At 35.5% G+C, this 24,700-nt stretch overlaps 1 protein-coding gene and 1 long non-coding RNA gene across 2 annotated transcripts in view; one reads left to right on the top strand and one right to left on the bottom strand.

Annotated features, from left to right (window-relative positions):
- Positions 1-24,700, top strand: part of LOC123556538 (uncharacterized) — a 155,083-nt gene that overhangs the window by 98,998 nt on the left and 31,385 nt on the right. Inside the window, exons 13-15 of the mRNA XM_053544445.1 lie at positions 12,123-12,333; positions 15,841-15,972; positions 24,409-24,552. Coding sequence (XP_053400420.1) covers positions 12,123-12,333; positions 15,841-15,972; positions 24,409-24,552 — 487 coding nt within the window. The remainder of the gene's footprint in view (positions 1-12,122; positions 12,334-15,840; positions 15,973-24,408; positions 24,553-24,700) is intronic.
- Positions 7,004-8,937, bottom strand: LOC123556358 (uncharacterized). Its single transcript, XR_006687433.2, has 3 exons — positions 8,335-8,937; positions 7,913-8,030; positions 7,004-7,377 (listed from the first exon to the last, which is right to left on the bottom strand). It is a non-coding gene; the product is annotated as an uncharacterized LOC123556358 (long non-coding RNA).

Below are 24,700 nucleotides of genomic sequence, written 5' to 3'. Positions count from 1 at the left end.
GGAACACCGGTTAGGTTAACTGCCCGCCGTTACATGACTGAAATACTGTTGAAAAATGGTGTTAAACCCAAAACAAACAAACAGACAAACTAAGTTTGTCCAAATAATTCCCCTAGGGTTAAATATGGCCCCACCCTGGGGGTCACACGGTTTACATAGGCTTATATAGGGAAAAACTTTGAAAATCTTCTTGTCCAAACCACAAAGACTAGGGCTTTGATATTTGTAATGTAGCATTATCTAGTGGTTCTCTACCAAGTTTGTTCAAATTATCCCTCTAGGGTCAAATATGGCCCCACCTCGGGGTCACATGGTTCATATAGACTTATATAGGGAAAAACTTAGAATCTTCATGTCTACAACCTACATCATTCAAATTTGGATCACATGTGTTGTTTTAAGTGGCAAGATGAACCTTGATGTGAGTTGACCTTGATCTTGACCTAGTGACCTACTTTCACATTTCTGTAGCTACAGCCTTCAAATTTGGACCACATGCATAGTTTTGTGTTCAGAAATATAATTTGACCTTCATTTTGACCGAGTGACCTACTTTCACATTTCTCAAGCTACAGCCTTCAAATTTGGACCACATGCATAGCTTTGTGTACCGAAACAAACTTTGACCTTGTTATTGACCTAGTGACCTACTTTCACATTTTTGAAGGTACAGGCTTCAAATTTGGACCACATGCATAGTTTTGTGTTTTGAAATAAAATTTGACCTTGATTTTGACCTAGTGACCTACTTTCACATATCTCAAGCTACAGCCTTCAAATTCGGACTACATGCATAGCTTTGTTGTTCCGAAATGAACTTTGATCTTGAGATTGACCTATTGGCCTACTTTGACATTTCTGAAGCTACAGGCTTCAAATTTGGACTGCCTGCATATTTTTGTGTTCTGAACTGAAGTTTGACATTTATTTTTACCTAGTATCTACTTTCACATTTCTCAAGCTACAGCCTCCAAATTTGAAGCACATGCATAGTTCTGTCTATCGAAATGAACTTTGACCTTGAAAATGATCTAGTGACCTACTTTCACACTTCTCAAGCCACAGTTTTCAAATTTGGACCACATGCACAGTGTTTTATACCGAAATGAAATTTAACCTTGATTTTGATCTTGAGCTAGTCTTAAAATTTGGAACATTAAAATATGGCTCAGTGGTCAGAAACCAAGGTCACTCTGTGACCTCTTGGTAGGTTAATAGGTTAAAGGTCAAGGTCAGATTGGACCAGAACAGTAGAACTTTTGTTTACAGTGAGCTTATAATTTCTGTTCCTTGTGCAATTACTGAATGCATCAAGGGGGGCATTTCGTGTTCGGCGAGCTCTTGTTTCAGAAGGGATTTGACTCAAACTTAAAATAATTGTTCATCATCATCATCATCATCATCACCTACATCATTTGACACAAGGGCCATAACTGTGACACCTGTATTTTATGAGTTGTCCCCTTTTTTACTTAAAATTTCAGGTTAAAGTTTTTATGCACTTCCACTCTATGTTATTACCAAACAGATTTGATTCAAACTTTAAACAGTTGTACCACATCATCATCCACATCATATGACACAAGGACAATAACTATTGCACCAATATTTTTTTATTGATCCCTCTTTTTGCTTAACCCTTTACCACACAGAACAGAAGCCAAAGTAACCTCTTTTACATAACACTGATAAGTGATAATCAATAATCAATAATCGGTATATGGCTGATAAGCGTGACTGTCTTACCTGAACAGAGGTGTTGGCATTATTTTGTGATTACACACACTTATGTTTAAAATGTCATTATTTTAATATTTTCTGTAAGTTTGACTTTATTTTTTGTCAATATAAAGTTTATAGCAATTTAAATTCTCTTATTTATTGTAGTTTCTCTTTGAGTTTCGAAGATATAAAGTGTTAAAGTAAGGGAAATATATTTTTAGGCATAAAATTCTGTTTTGGATTACTTTCACATTGAAATTCATATACAATTTCATTTTGATGTTTGAAAGTTTGATTTATAGTTAATAGACTCCGCTTCCGAATCGGAATCGGTAAGTATTTATATATAAAACAACCATCAAACTGATTAACACTACATAAATAACGGATCGTAAAATTTCTGAAAGTGCAAAAAGATCGCTGAGATCGAGACTCGTACAGCATTCCCACTGACTTTTTGAAAAGTGGGTACATGTACCCACATACTTCAGAAAATGTGGGTACATGATAAAAAAAGTTGGGTACAAACCATACAAATTGAAGAAAATGTTCCAACTGAAAAAAAAGTATATGGGAAGTGCTTTTATTCAGCCTGTGTTATAATGACTTGGTTTGTTTTACACATGCACCACAGGGATACAGCGTAGAAGTCACTTCTCCTTATAGAAAAGTGGAGAGACTTCTAGTTGAAAAATAGAAATTTATCATTTCTAACTCTCAATATACCCCCTCCCCACCCCCACCACCACACACCCAGCAAGCTTGTGAAGCAATTTGAAAAGATGGCTATAATTTTCTTGTTTATGGATAAAAACTATTGATGTGACCATTCTTTTTCTTAGATACATCATTTTACATGCAATGAGTTTTTCTTTATTCCATAATTCTGAAAAAAAAGCTGTTTTCAAAAATTCAAGCAGACGCTGGTAGGTATCACCCGCCGAGTTTTTATAACATTTTTTTCTTGCTGCTGTATCTTGCTGCAACATATAGCAACAACAAATTATAAAAAACTCGGTGGGTAATACTTATTTAGCAGGAACAGTATCGGACTCGAATAAAAATGAAAAGTAATTTGTAGAAAATTGCCCGATGAAAGTCAGTCTGCCGGTCATTTTGTAAATATTAATAAACAAGCAGCTTTCGAGTCTTTCTTTTACAATGGAGACCAAATAACTGTGTAGTAGAGGCCAGCTGACCACTTAATTATTCAACAACTTGTTGAAAAAAATGTCCAAAAACATTGCACATGTTGACAATTATCGGAAAGTGTCAAAGATGTAAAAGCGTCGTTGATTGGCTGAATACTAATGCGTCTAGTTTTACGAATAATTTGATTCGCTGTCACAGTTCTCGCAAAAATCTCACAAGTACCTGGAGTAGGCGGAGCTTAAATTATGCTATCGGCATGTAAATTCAACACGTCTTGACACATAGTAAATTGTCAACAGTGTGTAATGCGGTAATTTGCGTGTGCGGATCAAAAATAATGTCTGGTTACTTGAATTTCGGCTCTTTATGGATGAACAATGTATTTTCTGTCAGATTATTTACGCGTGCATTGTACCCGTGGAATTTTAAAACTTGCGCGCAAGTGACTTTTTATGCGTGAATTACGCGGATTTTTGCGTGAATGGGAATGCTGCTCGTAATCAACTACAGTATTCTTGTGCTAAAAATTAAAATATTTTTAGATAATATTACGTAATATTTTGATGATCAAACGTCGGTACATCACGGGTGACTTCCGCTGCAATTAACTCTTGGGGTGTCATAAAATATTTGGAAGCCGCGGTCCTTCTGTTTTGATTATTACTTCCAGTTATGTAAGGCCATAAGTTCCAAGCCATCGTATACACAAATTGTTGTTTAAGGGAAATATGCATATATCAGGCGTGACCTTCATGACCTAACACATTTAAAAATACTTGGATGTTAAATGGTTGTTATTTTTAGAACGTGGAAAGTCCCGCGAACCGGCCAGTTGCAAGTAGTTTTCTCAGTAATTTTCCATGATGTAGCGTCGTGCACATGTAGGAAAAAACCCCGGTGTCTTTCTTTGCAAAGTACTTGATAAATTAAATAGTAACCACATGATCTTGTACGTAAATAATGATGACGAAATCCCATATTTTGAGTTAGTAAACATCCGGAATTTGTTTCTTTAGGAAAAGAACGAAAAAATAAAGCGATTGATTATGAGAGACGGGATAATACGATTCTGTTCAAATGGCCGTTAATCGGTATTATACGTTTCTATCGGGTAATCGATAGACACAGGTCAATACGTTTCTGTTTGGTAATCGATAGATACGGTGATAAACGATGTGGGAAAGGGTTAAAATTTCAGGTTAAAGTTTTGATGCACTTCCACTTTATCTCTGTTATTACCAAATGGATTTGATTCAGACTTTCAGGTTAATTGTGGTGCACTTTCACAATATCTTTATTATTACTTAATGAATTTGATTAAAACTTAAATTAGTTAATCCCAGATCATCATCCTCATCATACGGCTAAAGGTCAGCCAGTCTGGCACAAGTATGTTATATCCCCTTTTTAGCTCACCTGTCACAAAGTGACAAGGTGAGCTTTTGTGATCACGCGTCGTCCGTCCGTGCGTAAACTTTTGCTTGTGACCACTCTAGAGGACACAGTTTTCATGGGATCTTTATGAAAATTAGTCAGAATGTTCACCTTGATGATATCTAGGTCAAGTTCGAAACTGGGTCACGTGCGGTCAAAAACTAGGTCAGTAGGTCTAAAAATAGAAAAACCTTGTGACCTCTCTAGAGGCCATATTTTTCATAAGATCTTCATGAAAATTGGTCAGAATGTTCATCTTGATGATATCTAGGTCTAGTTCGAAACTGGGTCACATCCGGTCCAAAACTAGGTCAGTAGGTCAAATAATAGAAAAACCTTGTGACCTCTGTAGAGGCCGTATTTTTCATGGGATCTGCATGAAAATTGGTCAGAATGTTCATCTTGATGATATCTAGGTTAAATTTGAAACTGGGTCAACTGCGATCAAAAACTAGGTCAGTAGGTCAAATAATAGAAGAACCTTGTGACCTGTCTAGAGGCCATATTTTCACAAGATCTTCATGAAAATTGATCAGAATGTTCATCTGGATGATATCTAGGTCAAGTTCAAAACTGGGTCACGTCCAGTCCAAAACTAGGTCAGTAGGTCAAATAATAGAAAAACCTTGTGACTTCTGTAGAGGCCGTATTTTTCATGGGATCTGCATGAAAATTAGTCAGAATGTTCATCTTGATGATACCTAGGTCAAGTTCGAAACTGGGTCAACTGCGGTTTAAAACTAGGTCAGTAGGTCTAAAAATAGAAAAACCTTGTGACCTCCCTAGAGGCCATATTTTTCAATGTATCTTCATTAAAATTAGTCAGAATGTTCACCTTGATGATATCTAAGTCAAGTTTGAAACTGGTTTACGTGCGGTCTAAAACTAGGTCAGTAGGTCAAATAATACAAAAACCTTGTCACCTCTCTAGAGGTCATATTTTTCATGGGATCTGCATGAAAATTGGTCAGAATGTTCATTTTGATGATATCTAGGTCAGATTTGAAACTAGGTCATGTGCGGTCAAAAACTAGGTCAGTAGGTCAAATAATAGAAAAACCTTGTGACCTCTGTAGAGGCCATATTTTTCATGGGATCTGCATGAAAATTGGTCAGAATGTTTATCTTGATGGTATCTAGGCCAAATTCGAAACTGGGTCACATGCGATCAAAAATTAGGTCAGTAGGTCAAATAATAGAAAAACCTTGTGACCACTCTAGAGGCCATATTTTTCATGGGATCTATCTGAAAGTTGGTCTGAATGTTCATCTTGATGATATCTAGGTCAAGCTTGAAACCGGGTCAACTGCGGTCAAAAACTAGGTCACTAGGTCTAAACATAGAAAAACCTTTTGACCTCTCTAGAGGCCATATTTTTCAATGGATCTTCATGAAAATTGGTGAGAATGTTCATCTTGATGATATCTAGGTCAAGTCGAAACTGGGTCACGTGCGGTCAAAAAGTAGGTCAGTAGGTCTAAAAATAGAAAAACATTGTGACCTCTCTGAAGGCCATATTTTTCATGAGATCTTCATGAAAATTGGTGAGAATGTTCACCTTGATGATATCTAGGTCAAGTACAAAACTGGGTCACATGCCTTCAAAAGCTAGGTCATTATTTGACCTTCTTGTCCTTAAGTGCAATGATAACAGGTGAGCGATATAGGGCCATTTTGGCCCTCTTGTTACTTATGTCTCCCACCACACAGTGGTGTGGAAGACATATTGATTTACTCCTGTCTGTGTGTCTGTCTGTCACAAAGCTTGTCTGCACTCTAAGTCAAACATTTCTCATCTGATCTTCACCAAACTTGAACAAAATGTGTTTGACCATAAGACCTTGGCCAGGTTCGATAACTGGCCAAATCGGCCTAGGCACTTTGGAATTATGGCCCTTGAAGATAATTACCAACAACTACCAGTGCAGCATTGTAGACCAGTTTACTCCACTCCACTACCGATACAGTACTGCAAACCGGTGCAGCATTGTAGACCGGTTACCACTACTGACACAGCATTGTAGACCGGTTACTCCAACATGTGAATACCAATAGGCCACAAACAGTATACAAAGACAAACTTACTATTCAGATGATTAGGCAGTTATGGGAGACATGCGCTTTTCTCAAAAGCACCTCCCCTTACCAAAATAACATATATGCCACTTATATGCCATTTTTATATGGGACTTATAGTTCACATAGTCAATCTACCTATAAGTCACATATATGGGACTTATTCCTATTTTACATGCAAATTAGATGTATGTGAAGTATAATTATGTAACATATAGGTATATGGAAAGTATATAAGTGACTTATAAGTCACATATAAGTGACTAATATGTCACATATATGTGACTTATATGTTGCACTGTATATGACATATATAATCATTTATAAGTGACATATAAGTCCAATATAAGTGACTTATAAGTCACATATAAGTGACTTATAAGTCACATATAAGTCGCTTTGGATGCCAAAAATACTGAAACTTAAAAAGACAAGGTACAATATGAAGGTTATATATTAAAATTCACTGTCAGCAAGTACAGTTTTCAATAAATTTCTGTCAATTGATGATTATGCACAATTATAATCAAGCTAAGTTACAGGTATGGCCAACACAAATTGTACATAATTAACCATGTGTCCACAGCAGAATAATGATATAAAAGCAGCACATATTGTTACTATCACTTTATTAATTTAAGTTTAAACTTTATGTACATTGAGCATTTCAGTCCAAAAAAATCACCAATAACAAAAAAAATAACGAAGTTAATATTTACAATGTTCAGGGGTTTCTTCTAACTAAAAATAGAACAGTTTATATACATAAAATAGCATTTTAGAAAGAAAAAATGAAGTTAATTAAATATCAACAATGTCATTTCACTAAAAAATTTAACGCTATAAGTAAAAACTATATACACAGCAAATTTTCAGTGCGTTGTCATAAATGTTAAGTTTGTTTTTTTGCACGATGCTGCTAACGTTGACCTGGCATCAGCACATTTCTGGTTGATCGCCTGAACGACATCTTTCTCCGCAACATACATAATCTGGAAAAGAATTCGAAATAATTCTCAATCACTGTTTTATTAACTGCGAAAAGACCAAAATCTTTTAATAATTTAAATGAATTATACCGAAGAATTCAACGCCCCGAGTGAGGCCTGAAACAACATAGGGCGTTGAATTCTTCATGTGAGGAAGCCATCCAGCTGGCTTACGAAGGTCAGTGGTTCTACCCAGGTGCCCGCTCCGGATGAAATAATGCACGGAGGGGCACCTGGGGTCTTTCTCCACCATTAAAGCTGGAAAGTCGCCATATGACCTATCATGTGACAGCGCGACGTTAAATCCAACAAAAAAAAAGGTTTGTGGTAAGTTTCAATGCAATACATGGAAACGCTACAGTGGTATGAAAGGAAAACACATTTTAGGACATTTTAAAATACCATGTTCTGTATTATTATTCCTTGGTGCCATACCTATCTTGTTGTTTGGGGATAAGCTGGTAGTCCTTAACCCCAAAATATAGTATAAACAAATTTAGCAAGGAATAAATGTTTGCTTCACTTATAAATTTCATACCTTTATCTTTTTCCCAAACTTCTGTTCATTTTCCTCCAAAACCATTAATAACTATAAAATTCTATATCTGATCACACATATTTTAGAAGAAATATGTTGCTGGAACTCACTCTTTTACCTGAAAAGTAAAATGATAACATAAAAATTTGAAAATGTTATATAAGGCTCTCTTGTAAGTCAGGGGTACACTGTGAGTTTAGTACTAATTACAAGAAATATTAATTGAAAATTGCCACAAAGTATTAAATAACTTGTTGCTACAGAAGCATAATTATCTATCATTAACATACACCTGAAGACAGTGAAAATTCCAGCCATTGAGATGAATAAAGTTCCTGCTTCAGTCTATTTTTTTAGTCCTAATGGCTATGACATATTATAGGTTTAAATTTCATTTAGAATTAGAAGTTTAATGTTCTTACCTGATGTCCCTCTGAAAGCATTTAAGAATTTCCAGCTTCCCAATTATTATTTATCTCCAATCCATTAATGCCTCCAACAACATGAACAAAGCACTTCCTGTTTACATTCAAATTTTTGGTATTCATGAGCAATTTTCTTAGCACAATGTAGCTACTGAAGGGAATATCTAGAATGTTACTAATATATATATTTATAATTAAAGTGGGAATTTGTCAATTTATTTGCTCAAAGAATTTGCAAAGATCACAGAAAAATGAACAGAAATGTTGGGATTATTTCTTGGGTTACAGGTGTAAAATGGCTTCAGAAGCCTGCATTTTCATTGGTTCTTATCTTGGTCATATCAGCTATCTCTGTGTGTTTATTTATACATCAGTATACATTGAACAGCAGTGTATTAACTGACTGTAAAAGCTAGATAATAAATCATTGCCAATTATCCAAGAAATAGACTAATTCAGTTATGATGATGTAACATATTATATATAGTATTATTTAATTAATAATTTGTTGGATTATATGACTTAATCCTTATAAATTACTACATTTGTTTTGGTACTATTATTTGAAACAAAGAAATGAATAGCTTATACAGTGTTATACAGTAAGAAAACCATTCATATACTAGTTTTTTTGTTATTTTTTTTTTTCAATGCAAACTCTCAAGCTTATTATCTACTCTGCTGTTACAGTTTCATAATGATGCACTCTTTAATAATAATTAAAAATATCAAAATATATATTTGGATAAAAAAAGAAGTGCTCCAGTATTATAGATCATTAAATTCTGGATATTTTGATACCCATTGTGTGGTGTCAAATAATAACAGAACTATTTACACATATTTAGACAATTTTTTCTCACAATTTGGACTTAGAAATTTTCAGCCAACAAGATAACAAACCACACAAAAATTTTCTAAGTTCTCACTTCTATGTGGTTGTGAAAGAAAACTGAAGAGATCCATATAACTGACAGATACATACTAGGAAACATATATGTGGCATATAAGTGGCTTATATGTTAAAATTTGGGATGACATATAATTGACTTATACATATAACTGACTTAGACTAGATTTTATGTGATTTATATGTGGCTTATATGTAGCATATACTTCACTTATAAGTCAGGAATAAGTTGCATATAAGTGACATATATGTCAGTGTATGTCAGTTTGGTAAGGGTCTAGTTTCAGTTTAGTTTTGATGCTTTTTATATCACTGTAGTTACTAAACTTTAGATGGTTGTTCCACATCATCACTCACATCATACAACACAAGTTCAAGAATGTTGGCACCAGTACGTTCTGAGTTTTGCCCTCTTTTACTGATAGAATTTCTGGTTCAAGTTGTAATGCACTTTTGCTGTATCTCCAGTATTACTAAATAGATTTGATTCAAACTTAAAATAGTTGTTCTGAATTATTAGCTATTGTCCAGTTATCTTCATCAACATTTGAGTCATTAAACACTCCAGTGACAGCTCCAGCTTCCTCAGATGTACCCAATTTCACTATCCAGCATCGAAATAGTCGAGCTAACTGTCTCCTGTGACAGCTCTTGTAGTTAGTACATTGTACTAGTGTTCATGTTTTGCAGTTTTGCAGTGTGAAAATCAACTTTGGGATCAAGGTCAATTTGTATCGGGTTTAGGAGTTGCTGTAGATGAAGAATTTTCTATGTATTCGAATATCAGTTTCATGAGTGGGTTATCTTCTAGGAACAAATTCTTCCAGATCTTCAGATGAGGCCATATTAGATTAGTTCATTGTTAATAAAGTTAGCAATTATTGTATCTCCGTTACAAATTTTAAAAAAATGTGTAAAGTTATTATTGGAAGAGAAAGTACATTCTATCTCAGTTAGCTAGCATATTGAGAAGTCGCAAAGAGCATTTATTATGTAAATATAATGAAATGTAAATATATTGAAAGCTGATCCATGGTATGAAATTTACATTCATTTCAATGAATGAAAATGTTTCTCAACAAAGACTTAATGCAATAGATGCATGCTATTGAATGTTGTTCAATGCATGTATTGCATTTCTAATGATATGTTTTAGGAATATGATTAACATTTTATACATGTGAATAACCATAAAATTCTAATATGTAAAATATTAGCTACTTTAAAGATTTAATGTGCTCAATGTGTTGAAAATAATTTATAAGCACCAAAGTTCTTGTTTGAAAAATTCACAGTTTAATGCCCTGGGCATATAGCGATTGAACCGTCCGTGGAACCAGATTTTACCTTTCACCTACAACCCACATTAATGACCTAATTTAGTTCATACACACACTCAACAACCCTAGTGGCAAGACCTGCAAACTGACCTATATATAGATGAGCTTGAACCTCATATGACCTTTACCTTCAGACTTAAAATTTAAAAACGACCACAACATTTTTGGTCCTACAGCCCACATAATTGACTTAATTTAGTTCATACTCACACCCAGCAATCCTTGTGGCAAGCCCTACAAATTGACCTATATATGGAGAAGACATTAAACCTCAAATGAACTTCACCTTAAAACTTAAAACCTTAAAGAAACTGTGTCTTACAACCCACTTGAATAACCTGTGGTAAGGTCTACAAACTGACCTATATTTATATGACCTTAAATCTTGTATGACCTTCACCTTCAGTCTTGGAACAGTTTATTGTCCTATAGCAGCTGGCATAAATGACCCAATGTAGTTCATACTAACACTCATTAAACCATGTGGTAAGACCTACAAACTGACCTAATATAGATGACCTTGACTGTCATATAATCATTACCTTCGAACTTTAATCCTAAAAAAAAATTTATTTTTGGTTAACCACTGATTTTACCAACCTTGACCTTCATAATTATGATCTTCACCTTTAAACTTAAAACTAGAAAAAACAAAACATTTTTTGTCATACACCCAATGGCATGATTTCATGTTTTGGAAACATGGCTCCTTGTTTTAATTACTTTCTGTTTCTTACATTTCTCAGGTTTTTAGCTCACCTGATCGCCGTGTCCGTCGTCGTCAACAATTTGTCTGTTAACACTCTAGAGGTCACAATTTTAGCCTAATCTTAATGAAACTTGGTCAGAATGTTACCCTCAATAAAATCTTGGACAAGTTTGATATTGGGTCATCTGGGGTCAAAAACTAGGTCACCGGGTCAAATCAAAGGAAAAGCTTGTTAACACTCTAGAGGTCACAGTTTTGGCCCAATCTTAATGAAACTTGGTCGGAATGTTACCCTTAATAAAATCTTGCATGAGTTTGATATTGGTTTATCTGGGATCAAAATCTAGGTCACCAGGTCAAATCAAAGGAAAAGCAATGTAACACTGTAGAGGCCATATTTATAACTGTATCTTCATGAAACTTAGTCAGAATGTTAATCATGATGATCTCAAAGTGCAGTTTGAATCTGGGTCATGTAGGGTCAAAAACTGGGTCACCAGGTCAAATCAAAGGAAAAACTAGTTAACACTCTAGAGGTCACATTTATGACCATGTCTTAATGAAACTTGGTCAGAAAGTTAATCTTGATGATCTATAGGTCAGGTTCAAATCTGGGTCAGGTGGAGTCAAAATCTAGGTCACCGGGTCAAATCAAAGGAAAAGCTTGTCAACACTCTAGAGGTCACATTTATGACTGTATGTTCATGAAACTTAGAATGTTAATCTTGATGATCTTTAGGTAAAGGTAACCATTTTTTCTTTTTCAGGCAAAACAAGTGCGTTTTTGATAATAATACAACCAAATAGTTTCATTTTACTTCTACAGGTCCCACAAGAAACTAGTTCAGAGATGACTGGAGGATATTTATCAGACCTTATAACAGTAACAAGTACAGACAGTATAGAAAGTGGTCCAGAAAATGAGGAAAGAGGAAACTGGCGGGGAAAACTGGAATTTATTTTGTCGTGTCTGGGATATGTTGTGGGACTTGGAAACATCTGGAGATTTCCATACCTTGTGTATAGAAATGGTGGAGGTAGGATGATTTCTGAGAAAGTTTTCATAATACAAATTAAAAATACTGAACTGAATATTTTACATTGTGTACTGCGCTGTTACAGACTTACTTTCCGGTCAATAACTTGATAACCATTTGACCCAGAACCTTCAAACTTCATAAAGTGTTAGGACTTACAGAGTAGATGACCTCTATTGATTTGTTTGGGTCACTCAATCAAAGGTCAAGGTTACATGGGCCTGAACATGGAAAACTGTTTTCAACCAATAACTTGAGCACCACTTGTTCCAGAATGTTTAAACTTAATAGGATGATTGGACATGCTGAGTAGATGACCCATATTGATATTGGGGTCACTCGATCAAAGGTCATGGTCACAGGGGCCAGAACATGAAAACTCTTCATTTCAGTTCAATAACTGGACAACCATTTGACCTAGAACCCTCAATCTTCATAGGGTGATAGGGCTTATGGAATAGATAACACCTTTTGTTTTTGGGGTCACTTGATCAAAGGTCAAGGTCACAGGGGCCTGAACATGGAATAACAACCATTTCCAATCAATAACTTGAGAACCTCTTGACCTATAATGTTGAAACTTCATAGGATGATTGGACACACAGGGTAGATGACATCTATTGATTTTGGGGTCACTCAATCAAAGGTCAAGGTCACAGGGGCCAGAACATGGAAAACCATTTCCAGTTAATAACTTGAGCACCACTTGTCCCAGAATGTTTAAACTTAATAGGATGATTGGACATGCTGAGTAGATGACCCATATTGATATTGGGGTCACTCGATCAAAGGTCATGGTCACAGGGGCCAGAACATGAAAACTCTTCATTTCAGTTCAATAACTGGACAACCATTTGACCTAGAACCCTCAATCTTCATAGGGTGATAGGGCTTATGGAATAGATAACACCTTTTGTTTTTGGGGTCACTTGATCAAAGGTCAAGGTCACAGGGGCCTGAACATGGAATAACAACCATTTCCAATCAATAACTTGAGAACCTCTTGACCTATAATGTTGAAACTTCATAGGATGATTGGACACACAGGGTAGATGACCTCTATTGATTTTGGGGTCACTCAATCAAAGGTCAAGGTCACAGGGGCCAGAACATGGAAAACCGTTTCCAGTTAATAACTTGAGAACCATTTGACCCAGAACCTTCCAACTTTATAGGGTTATAGGGCTTACAGAGTAGAGGGCCCCTATTGCTTTTAGGGTTACTCAAGGTCACAGGAGCCAGAACATGGAAAACTGTTTCTGAGGGGTCAGGACATAGAAAACCTTTTCCAGTCCACAACTTGAGAATAATTTGATCCATTATAACTTAATGGGATGATTAGACATGCCAAGTAGATAATCCCTATTGCATTTCAGTCACTAAGTCAACCGTCAGAGTCTCTTTGACTTTCACTTTTGTCCTCTATCGACTTCTTGCCTATTAGGCCAACATTTTTTTATTTTCTGGTTTACGGGAGATTTTTAAAAAAATTAGGGTCGGGGGGGACAAATAAAAATAAAAATAAAAGTCCCAATTTTGAGCAGTCGACCAAATAAATAAAAATAAAACATCCAAAAGGATACAATTTTTTTATTTTTTGTAAACCACAGAAAACAAAAGCTTGCAAGCTTAAATTGCATACACACTCACAAATGACCTATTCTGAACTGGTTTATATCTCATCATCTCAGTATACTGTTGTTTTCTTTATATGTTGCTTGTATGAATAATGCCATTTTCAAAGTCACCTAGGATATGCACTATTTGTGTTTTCGTATGTATCTATTTTGAAGTAAAAATAGACTTGTGGAAACATTTTTCATTATTAAATATACATATACCACAGTCGACATTATCATATCATAAGACCACTGCATAATGTTTATTATTTAAACATGAATAAAAACTGCTTTAAAATGGGGATATGCAATGACTACTTTAGGTCTCCATCCTGGATATATGCATATTGATTGGCTGGAGATGGAGTCTTAAAAGACAGGCATTGTCATACTAGAAATGAAAAATTACGAATTGATAAATATTATGCACACAGTCTGGCTTTAAATTAAATTGCTTTGGTTAAGTTTCAGTGGGTTGAATATTGTTTTTTTATTTTGCCGACTGTCAGTGCCACTATATTGTACGACAAGCCAAAACAATCTGAATTTTGGTTCAGCTAAATGAGTACAAAACAACCTTATCGGCCGATGTTCAGACAACATTATCGGAGATTTATAAGACTCTTCACTGAGATGGGACTTGGAATTAATAAGTAATGAGTCCGAAAAACATTTATTACTGGATATGTCATTATGTGTTCCCCATTGTCAAAGGCACATGTGGCATATAGTGTCTGAATGTTTGTCCCAAATATACTTTCAAAGGGTCTTCTTACAGATTTTGTTGGTATACTTTATTAAGTGAACAGACAATATATTGCTCGAGTTTCATGTTTAATAATTATCTTTTGAGTTATAGTACCTGGCTAGAACTCAATCCTAGGAAAAAATTGAGATAATCTTTTATATATGGCCAATATCTCCACTGGATTAGATTGCCCGTCACAAATATTTAACAACCATTATCTGACTGTCCAATTATTTTGACTAGTTTGACTTTGAATCTTTTATCACATTTACCATTGTCAAGCATTTGCAGGGGCATGTCATTTTACATTGAAATTGCACTTCGTTTTGAACATAACTACTGAAAATTGTGGTATTAATAAGTTTTTCTTCTCAAAACTTCAAAGTAGAATCTAATTAAAAAAAATATCTTTAGCAAATTGATACTCACATTTGCTCTTCAATTTTGCCATTTCTTTGGTTTCTTTCCTTTTTATCAATTGTGGTATTTTCTGACAGTCCCACATGAATTCGATCGTTGTCCCAATTATAATATACAGACAACAAATCTTGTACATGTGATACGCCAGATTTTCAACATCTGGACAGCTTTGATAGTGAAGGCCATTTTTCGTAGGTGATTACTCCTAATGTTGAGCTTTATGTGCCGTAATTCCTACTCCGATCCAATTTGTTTACAACACTTGTTATCTCTGCCAACTCATTCCAAAGATTATTGTCTGTAAACTTGTATATTTTCCCAGTTTAATTTCACACAATTTACATTCATGTAGGCCGCCATTTTTCATGCGTCTACTGATCTAGATTAAAAACCTCTACCATACAGTTAAACTTTTATTTTTGGCAGCAGCAATTACGGACGGTCGGCGGGTAAAATGAAAATAAAAGTACTGAAAATGACTTTTATTTTTATTTTGTTTTGTCAAAAAATAGGGTCGGCGCTCCCGTAAACCAGAAAATTAAAAAATGCTGGCCTTACTACCATGCACTGGGGGGGGGGGACATGAGCTTTTCTACAAAAGCATCTTCTAGCTTATAATCATCATTGCAGATGCATTTTTCATTCACTACCTGATAATGCCAATATTTTCTTGCACACCTCATCAGTGTATTTATGCAGATTTTATGTTCATTATTGCAGGTGCATTTTTCATTCCATACCTGATAATGCTGACATTTTGTGGCATTCCTCTGGTATTTATGGAAATGGGTTTTGGACAGTATGCCAGTCTTGGTCCAGTCACAATATGGAGGGCAGTACCTTTGTTTAAAGGTAAAGTATTTGAATAAAATTTATTGATAATGTTGTCTAAAATTTAAGTGATAGTTGTACTGTTCATAACACACCCATGTATGGCTAAAGTTTATCTAGAATATTTTCAAAAATTAAGCTTATCGTTCTGTTTATAGCAAACTGAAAAATCATGTTAAGATTTTTCTACATATAACCAGCTTACCTTTTTAAAAGATGTTAAACACTTTTTCATTTACATCTAGGTTTTGTTTAAGATACTGCAGTGATACAACATGTTGTTAGAGTTTAAGAAAAGACCAAGATGACCATCTCCAATGATATTTATGTCTCCCAATTTCATGAGGGACAATTATATGCAACTTGTGTTAAAAAGCCTCTGATATTGGAATGCCTAAAACTGGTAGCTTAATAACAGTCTTTTATCACAGAAATGGCAGAACTTGAATAATAATATTGTATTGGGTCGTGCATTTGGAACTAATAACATTTTTACGTAAAACAGATAAAATCTGTCTATTTTGATTTCTTTCATAAAATTTTGAGTGTTCCCATTGAAAGAAGCTTCAGGATCTATTTGATCTCTGCTTGGTAAATGTATATTTTGATAATAATAATGATAAGTTCTTTATTTTCAGAAGGTAACATGTACAGTGTACAGATATGCAAATAGAACATTTACAACATCTTAGTTTAAACATGGCCTTCTATAACATAAAAAAAATGTACAAATGTTAAATTACACATCAATCACTCAGAAAACATTATCTAAAATCGTCTTCATACTTAAACATTATACATAAAACAGAGTTTATAGTCAAATACTTACCTAAGTTGGTACATTCATGTAACAAATAAGATTTAAGTGACTTGTTAAATGAGTTTAGAGATGTTAGAGAATGAATATTTGTAGCAGTGTTATTGAGATATATGAAAAAGAAGCTTTCATGTAATTAGTTCGATGTTTAGTTGTTACTTAACTGTTATCAATTGTTAAGGCAATATTATTGTGCCCCCCTTCGAAGAAGGAGGGGTATATTGTTTTGCAGATGTCGGTCGGTAGGTCGGTCGGTCTGTCGGTCGGTCGGTCGGAATGTAGACCAATCCGTTTCCGGATGATAACTCAAGAACGCTTGGGCCTAGGATAATGAAAGTTAATAGGGGGGTTGGTCATCACCAGCAGATGATCCCTATTGATTTTGAGGTCTGTATGTCAAAGGTCAAGGTCACAGTGACCCTGAATAGTAAAACGATTTCCGGATGATAACTCAAGAACACTTGGGCCTAGGATCTTGAAAGTTGATAGGGAGGTTGGTAATGACCAGCAGATGACCCCTATTGATTTTGAGGTCAGTATGTTAAAGGTCAAGGTCACAGTGACCCTAAACAGTAAAACGGTTTCCGGATGATAACTCAAGAACGCTTAGGCCTAGGGTCACGAAAGTTGATAGGGAGGTTGGTCATGACCAGCAGATGACCCCTATTGATTTTGAGGCCAGTATATCAAAGGTCAAGGTCACAGTGACCAGGAACAGTAAAATGGTTTCCAGGCAATAACTCTAGAACGCTTGGGCCTTGTGTCAGGAAAATTGATAGTTAGGTTGGCCATGACCAGCAGATGACCCCTATTGATTTTGAGGTCATTAGGTCAAAGGTCAAGTTCACATTGGCCAGGAACAGTTAAAATGGTTTCTGATCTTCTTGCCCAAAACCATTTTGGTCTAGGTCTTTGATATATGGTATGTAGCAAAATCTAGTGGTCCTCTGCCAAGGTTATTTCCCTGGGGTCAAATATGGCCCCACCCCGGGGGTCACATGGTTTATATAGATTTATATAGGAAAAAACTTTGAAAAACCTCTTGTCCAAAACCACAGGGCCTAGGGCTTTGATATTTTGTATATGACATCATCTAGTGGTCCTCTACTAAGATTATTCAAATTTTTCCCCTAGGGTCAAATATGGCCCCGCCCTGGGGGTCACATGGTTTACATAGACTTATATAGGGAAAAACTTTGAAAATCTTCTTGTCCAAACCACAAAGGCTATGGCTTTGATATTTTGTAATGTAGCATCATTTAGTGGTTCTCTACCAAGTTTGTTCAAATTATCCCTCTAGGGTCAAATATGGCCCCGCCCCAGGGGTAATATGGTTCATATAGGCTTATATAGGGAAAAACTTAGAACCTTCATGTCCATAACTTACATCATTCAAATTTGGACCACATGTATGGTTTTGAGTGGCAAGATGAACCTTGACATGAGTTGACCTTGATCTTGACCTAGTGACCTACTTTCACATTTCTGTAGCTACAGCCTTCAAATTTGGACCACATGCATAGGATTGTGTACCGAAAAAACCTTTGACCTTGTTATTGACCTAGTGACCTACTTTCACATTTTTTAAGATACAGGCTTCAAATTTGAACCACTTGCATAGTTTTTTGTTCCAAAATAAAATTTGACCTTGATTTTGACCTTGTGACCTACTTTCACATTTCTCAAGCTACAGCCTTCAAATTTGAACCCCATGCATAGTTTTGTGTACCAAAATGATCTTGAGATTGACCTAGTGACCTACTTTCACATTTCTCAAGCTACAGGCTTCAAATTTGGACCGCTTGCATATTTTTGTGTTCTGAATTGAAATTTGACATTGATTTTTACCTATTACCTACTTTCACATTTCTCAAGCTACAGCCTTCAAATTTGAAGCACATGCATAGTTCTGTCTACCGAAATGAACTTTGACCTTGAAATTGATCTATTGACCTGCTTTCACATTTCTCAAGCCACAGCTTTCAAATTTGGACCACATACACATTCTTTTGTACCGAAATGAAATTTGACATTGATTTTGACCTTGAGCTAGTCATGAAATTTGGAACATTCAAAAATGGCTCAGTGGATGGCGCCAAGATCACTCTGTAATCTCTTGTTAGGTTAATAGGTTAAAGGTCAAGGTCAGATTAAACCTGAATGGTAGAACTTTTGTTTACAGTGAGCATATAATTTCTGTTCCTTGTGCAATTACTGAATGCATCAAGGGGGGCATTTCGTGTTCGACGAGCTCTTGTTGAAAATGAAGTCTCACTTCGTAAATCAGAATTTTGATTTTTGCGTTACATTTACTTGAACCATTAGAAACGTACAAAAAGCTGTTATACTTTTATGTCCATGATGTTGACAACTTGGGAGGCCTGTATTGTTTAAACTGTCTGACAGTCATTCTGCCCATCTGTTGCCATTTCTTATGTACTTGACTCCTCCTGCAGTTTTCATCCAACTGAAATGAGACTTGGAATGCATCATTAACTTAAAGTTGACATATTTTATGGGTTTTTGGATTGAATGATTATTTATTGTGTTATTTGAAGACGGCATAACCTTATTAATAATTTTGAGCATTCTTTTCTGTGAATAACTTAATAACATTAGGTGGGCCGGTGGTCTAGTGGTAACACGCTTGACTGTCAATTCAGACGTTTGGGTTCGAATCCCAGTCCGGCCAATGGAAATTTCTGAGATGCTCTTGAGTGTCTCCCACCTACCCAAGAGGCCTGCACTGGTTCTTCCCAGGAAAGAGGGCTTCATATGTATCGGTGCTATACACCGGGCATGTTAAAGAACCAAACTGTCTATTTGCAAAGAGCTAGGCTAAGTTAGCCGGACAGGCCTGTATCTAAAAGGATTTCTCTCTATCTCTTCTGGGGGCTTTATCTCACTCTGTCCCTCTGGTCAGATCGCTCTATGTCTGTACTGGTAGAAGATGAATTTCGCACCCTGTGTAGCTGCGTTTGCTATATGTAAAGCGCCTTTGAATGTGTTTATCATGAAAAGGGCGCTATATAAATCTGGTATAATGTTAATAATAATAACATTCACTTACACATTTTATTTCCTTAAAAAATATGTTATCTACACTTTGTACATGTGGAGACGCCCATCTAGTTCTGTGTGTGACATGCTGACTTACACATACAGCTGTCAGTGCCGATATTACCTACTGTTTCTTGAGTAAGATACCTACACTTGAATGGTGCAACATTTTTCATTCCCTGTCATTGATTGGCTGCTGAAACAGTGCAGAAATTAAGACAGTCCTAAGTTTTAAATTCTCATCCATTCTCTGCTTAATTTTTGATAATTTGAGTAATTATTAGAAATAGATAATATTTTCATTCTTAAGTCCTAAGCATAAGATAGTGGACAGATAATGGTCACTAAACCAGACAATGAAGTATTCTCTGTATGTTGTTTTGGCATTCTGGAAAAGTGTCATGCACATTCAGCTAAATTTACATTGCAAAAATGCCAAATTGCATAACAAGACGTCCGCCCACATGCAAAAGTTGCTGATTGCCAAAATGGCCTGATACCTTAAACCATTATTGAAATACAGGATAGTTCTGTGGATATATTATTGAAGCAAAGGTAGTTAAGATCAAAAATAAATGTAATTTGGTAATTATTTTGTCATTACATTGTGGGCTGCCACAGAGTTTTGTTTAGTTTCTCATTTTATGTTTTCATTTGTGTTCTGTATTTAGAACAGCACCTATTTAATGGAGATAAAGAACTGTATAATGTGACATTTTTAGAATCATTCTAACCAAATGGCCTATAATTTTAAGGTAATTTCACATGAATTATTATGGTAAAGTTTCAAATTTGTATGAGAATGAACATTCCTCTTTGGATCTCTTATATAATATTGCTTTTTAATTACAGTGACTTAATTTCTAAAGATAGATTATTTCTAAAAGTAGGCAGACAGTCGAAGACTAAAAATAGCAAGCTCACCAAGTAAGCACAAGACTTCAAGGACAGAGGTCAGAAAACAGAAATGTCTGCAGACAACCTGTTTAAAGCTTTTGACTGAAGACACTATGTTTAATGTCAGTCATCTTCCACCTCCTGTTCATATCACGAAGTCGTGAATGGATGATAATGTAGGAACACATTGCAAGGATAGAAGGTGCAATATTAGGATCAAGTTTCCGTGTAACGTACTTGTGCCATTGCTGCCAGTTTTGGACTCATCATGTCCTAATAGGGTCCTAGTTCGAATGGAGGTTTCATGAGAACATGGTGCAAAAGTGCAATAAAAATATGTTAATGGACTGCCATATATAACTGAAGTTCTACAGCATTAAAATCATCAGAACAAAAAATTGATATAAAAAGGAATTTTTATTTAAAGTTTAACAGGTATGCTACCCTTTGGGGAAAAAGGGTTTAAATACAATTTAGGGTGTTTTGATTGGGGAGAAATAATACGTTTTTGACTGTTTTTTTAGAGAAAAATGTCAGAGTCCCAAGGGGAAGGCTTCTTCCGTCACAAAATAAAGTATGTTTTAAAAAGGGGTGCCTCATTTGAAGTGGAGCGAAAAGGAACAAAATTGCAAACCAATTTAAATGGATGATAAGTATGATAGAGACAAAGTAATGGTAGTGTATTTTTTAGTATGGAAAGAGAAAAATGCATATTTCACAGACTGTGAAGTATATATTAATAATAACATAAAAAAAAACTCCTGTTTACTTTTTTCTTTTTTTTATGCCCCCAGATGTTGATGTCTTTTTAAATATTTTTTTGCTCTTCAAGGTTTTTTTCCCTCACATAGGAATATTTCTATACTCCAATAAAGAGTTTTTTACACCCTATATTAAGAATTCTTTTCCCCCCGTTTTTTGAGGGGGTTTTTTTTCTCCTCAAAGAGGGGTTGATGTCCCCGCAGGAGGGTTTTTTTTTTGCACCCACATAAAGTTGCTTTTAATCCCCACATAGGGTGCCAAATTTGATTGCCTTTTTCTATCCGTCTGTCTACACACACAACAGGACAGTTTGGTGACTGTAGGAACCATCGATAACAGTGATTCTATTTCTTCATAACTAGTTTCTTAGCTAAAACAATTGGGAACAGAGGAGTATCCACATGACTATTCTACTATTAGAAGATTTGCCTATCTTTGTATTTGTGTATTGCAGTCTTGTGTTACAGTTTTGTGTCACACCCTGCTCAAAAAGTATATGATAAAGAGACATGAAACTTAGTAGGAAGTTCTTTGGTAATATTTTAAGACAGTTCTTTAATCTTTTTGAAAATCTTACTTTTCACTCAATAGGAAAGTTTTTCAGATTTTTCCTTAACCAAAAAATGAAATACCTTTAAACAACTTCTTCTCATGAATGGCTAGATGAAATTTCTTCAGACTTGGTATGTAGGATAATTACTAGGTCCTCTCTCAAATTTATTTAAATTGGGGCAGTTGGCCCCTTTTAGGGGTTGCTTTGAAAGACTAATTCTCATGAACCACTCAGTGGATCTTCTTCAAATATAAGTAGCATCAGTATAAGGTCCTCTCATAAATTTGTTCAATTTAGGGATCTTGGCTCCTTTAAGGGTCGGATGGTTAAGGTCCTATTCAGGTGAGTGACAGGCCCAATTAGGCCTCTTGTTTATCCCAGAAAGAAGATTATGTTTGATATCATTTTACATGTCAATGATCTCAGTGTGGGCACCACAAGAGTATTAAAGAAGAGGTCACTAATTCAGTTCCTCAGTATAAGGCAATTGTACTCCAGTGGGAAATAGTCTGTTGTCTTATGTCTCCTTCACTGATTCATGTGGGGAAGTTGTCAGTTTCTTTCTGAGAACAGGTGCTTCTACAGGATGCTTGATGGGCTAATTGCTATTCATTATTGCATGAACTGAAACACTGAGGTGATACACTGATAGGATACATATGTTGCTGGAGGCAGATGTTGCTATTCTCTTAGAAAATTGTTTTAATTGATTTTAGCATTATCTCTTCAACAGAATTTTAACAATCTGTCTTTGAATGGACATTAAGATTTTATCAGCCTGTGAATAGGCTTTTAAGATGCCTGCAGTAAGCTATTTGATTTGCAGATAAAGCCTATAAATTGATTTAATTCTTAGGTCATCAGATCAAAATGTGAGCAAAGCTATTCAATGTATGAACATAGCTACAGTTAGTGTATAAAAGTAGACGTTTTAGACTCAGTGGAAAGTGGTTGTATATACAGTCAAAAGACATTTTATAAAGGTAGATGCTGTGGACTCTTTTTAGAGATAATTTTATGAGGAACAGTCAGTGTATAAACCTAGATGCTAAGGTTTCGCTTAAGAGGAGACATGCTGTCCAAAGGCAGAGTTATGGTCAATGTCTAAAGCTAGATCCTGTGGACTCGCATATAACAGATATCAGTGTCTGTATGATATGTAATGTTTGTTACAAAATGTACACTACCACTGCATCTCATTGATATGTATGTTTGTTTCAGTATTGTGTTACAGTAGTAATGCCTTTTGTTGTGAGTGGTGTTTAACTGTTGGGTATGCCATGGTTGAGATTGTTGCCTTGATTTGTGTGTGTCTGTTTCACAGCTGTGTTTAAGTCTTTGCATATGCCATAGTTGTGTGCGCTGCCTAGATATATGTATTTTTGTCATAGAATTGTATTCTGTATTACATGTTTATATTTCAGATGTTGGATTATAGAATTGTAATCTGTGTTACATGTTATTTAGTTTAGGTGCTTGTATATGTTGCTTTTTTCAATGTATGTCCGTGATAGAATAGTATTCTATACAATAGTATATCTATATTTATGCCTCGCCTTCAAAAAGAAAGGGATATAATGCCTTGCACACTGGTCATGGCGGTTAGTCTGTCAGTCCGTCTGTTGGTAAAGCAAACGGTTTCCGCTCAATAACTTGAGAACCACATGACCCAAAACATTCTTGGTAGCATGTATGGGCTTATAAGTAGATGACCGCTAACGTTTTGGAGGGCAATAGGTCATAGATTAAGGTCACATGGCGCACAACCACTTGACCCAGAACCTTCAAACTTGGAAGTATGATTGGACTTATGAAGTAAATGACCCTTATTGTTCTTCAAAACCGTATGACCCAGAATCTTCAAAGGTGATACCGTGATAGGGCCTATGAAGTTGATGACCACTATTGATTTTTGGTCAGTACGTCAAAGGGACCTAAAGGTTGAGAACTATTTTTGAAGGTAAATTGAGAACCACTTGACTCAGAACCTTCAAACCTAACAGAATAGATGACCCTTTTAAATTTTTAGGTCATTAAGTCAAAGGTCATGGTCAACAGGGCCTGAACCTTGAAAATGGTTTTCGCTCAATAATTTGAGAACCACTTGACCCAATATCAGAAGGTCAAGGTCACCACAGAACTGAAATGGGGGGAGGTGGGGGTGCACATACAGGCTTTACTAACAGTTCTTGTTCATGTGTTGGGTATGTTATGGTTGAGAATCTTGCCTCCATTTATAGTGTATTCTATATTTCAGGTGTTTGGATAGAGCAGTTGCATTGTATATCACATACCTTTGCAAAGTGTTGTCCTGATCTATGTATGTCTGTGATAGAATTGTATTATAAATTACATATCTATATTTCAGGTGTTGGCTATGCCATGGTTGTTAGTGTTGCTTTCATCTGTGTATACTACAACGTTATCAATGCTTGGGCTTTCCACTATTTGTTCTCATCATTTACTGCAAACCTACCCTGGGCTTCTTGTGATAACAAGTGGAACACTGAAGGTATAAATTATCAGTGGTATATTAAGTCTTTGAATGACTGTTATATTAATTAATGAGCCGCACCTTGAGAAAACCAACATAGTGCATTTGCGACCAGCATGGATCCATGCTGTTCACTTTCAAAACCTATTGCAATTGGAGAAACCGT

The sequence above is a fragment of the Mercenaria mercenaria genome, chromosome 5 (genome assembly GCF_021730395.1).
Source record: "Mercenaria mercenaria strain notata chromosome 5, MADL_Memer_1, whole genome shotgun sequence".
Lineage (NCBI taxonomy): Eukaryota > Metazoa > Mollusca > Bivalvia > Venerida > Veneridae > Mercenaria > Mercenaria mercenaria.
Note: the sequence above shows the minus strand (reverse complement) of the source record. Positions and strands in the feature narration are given on the sequence as shown.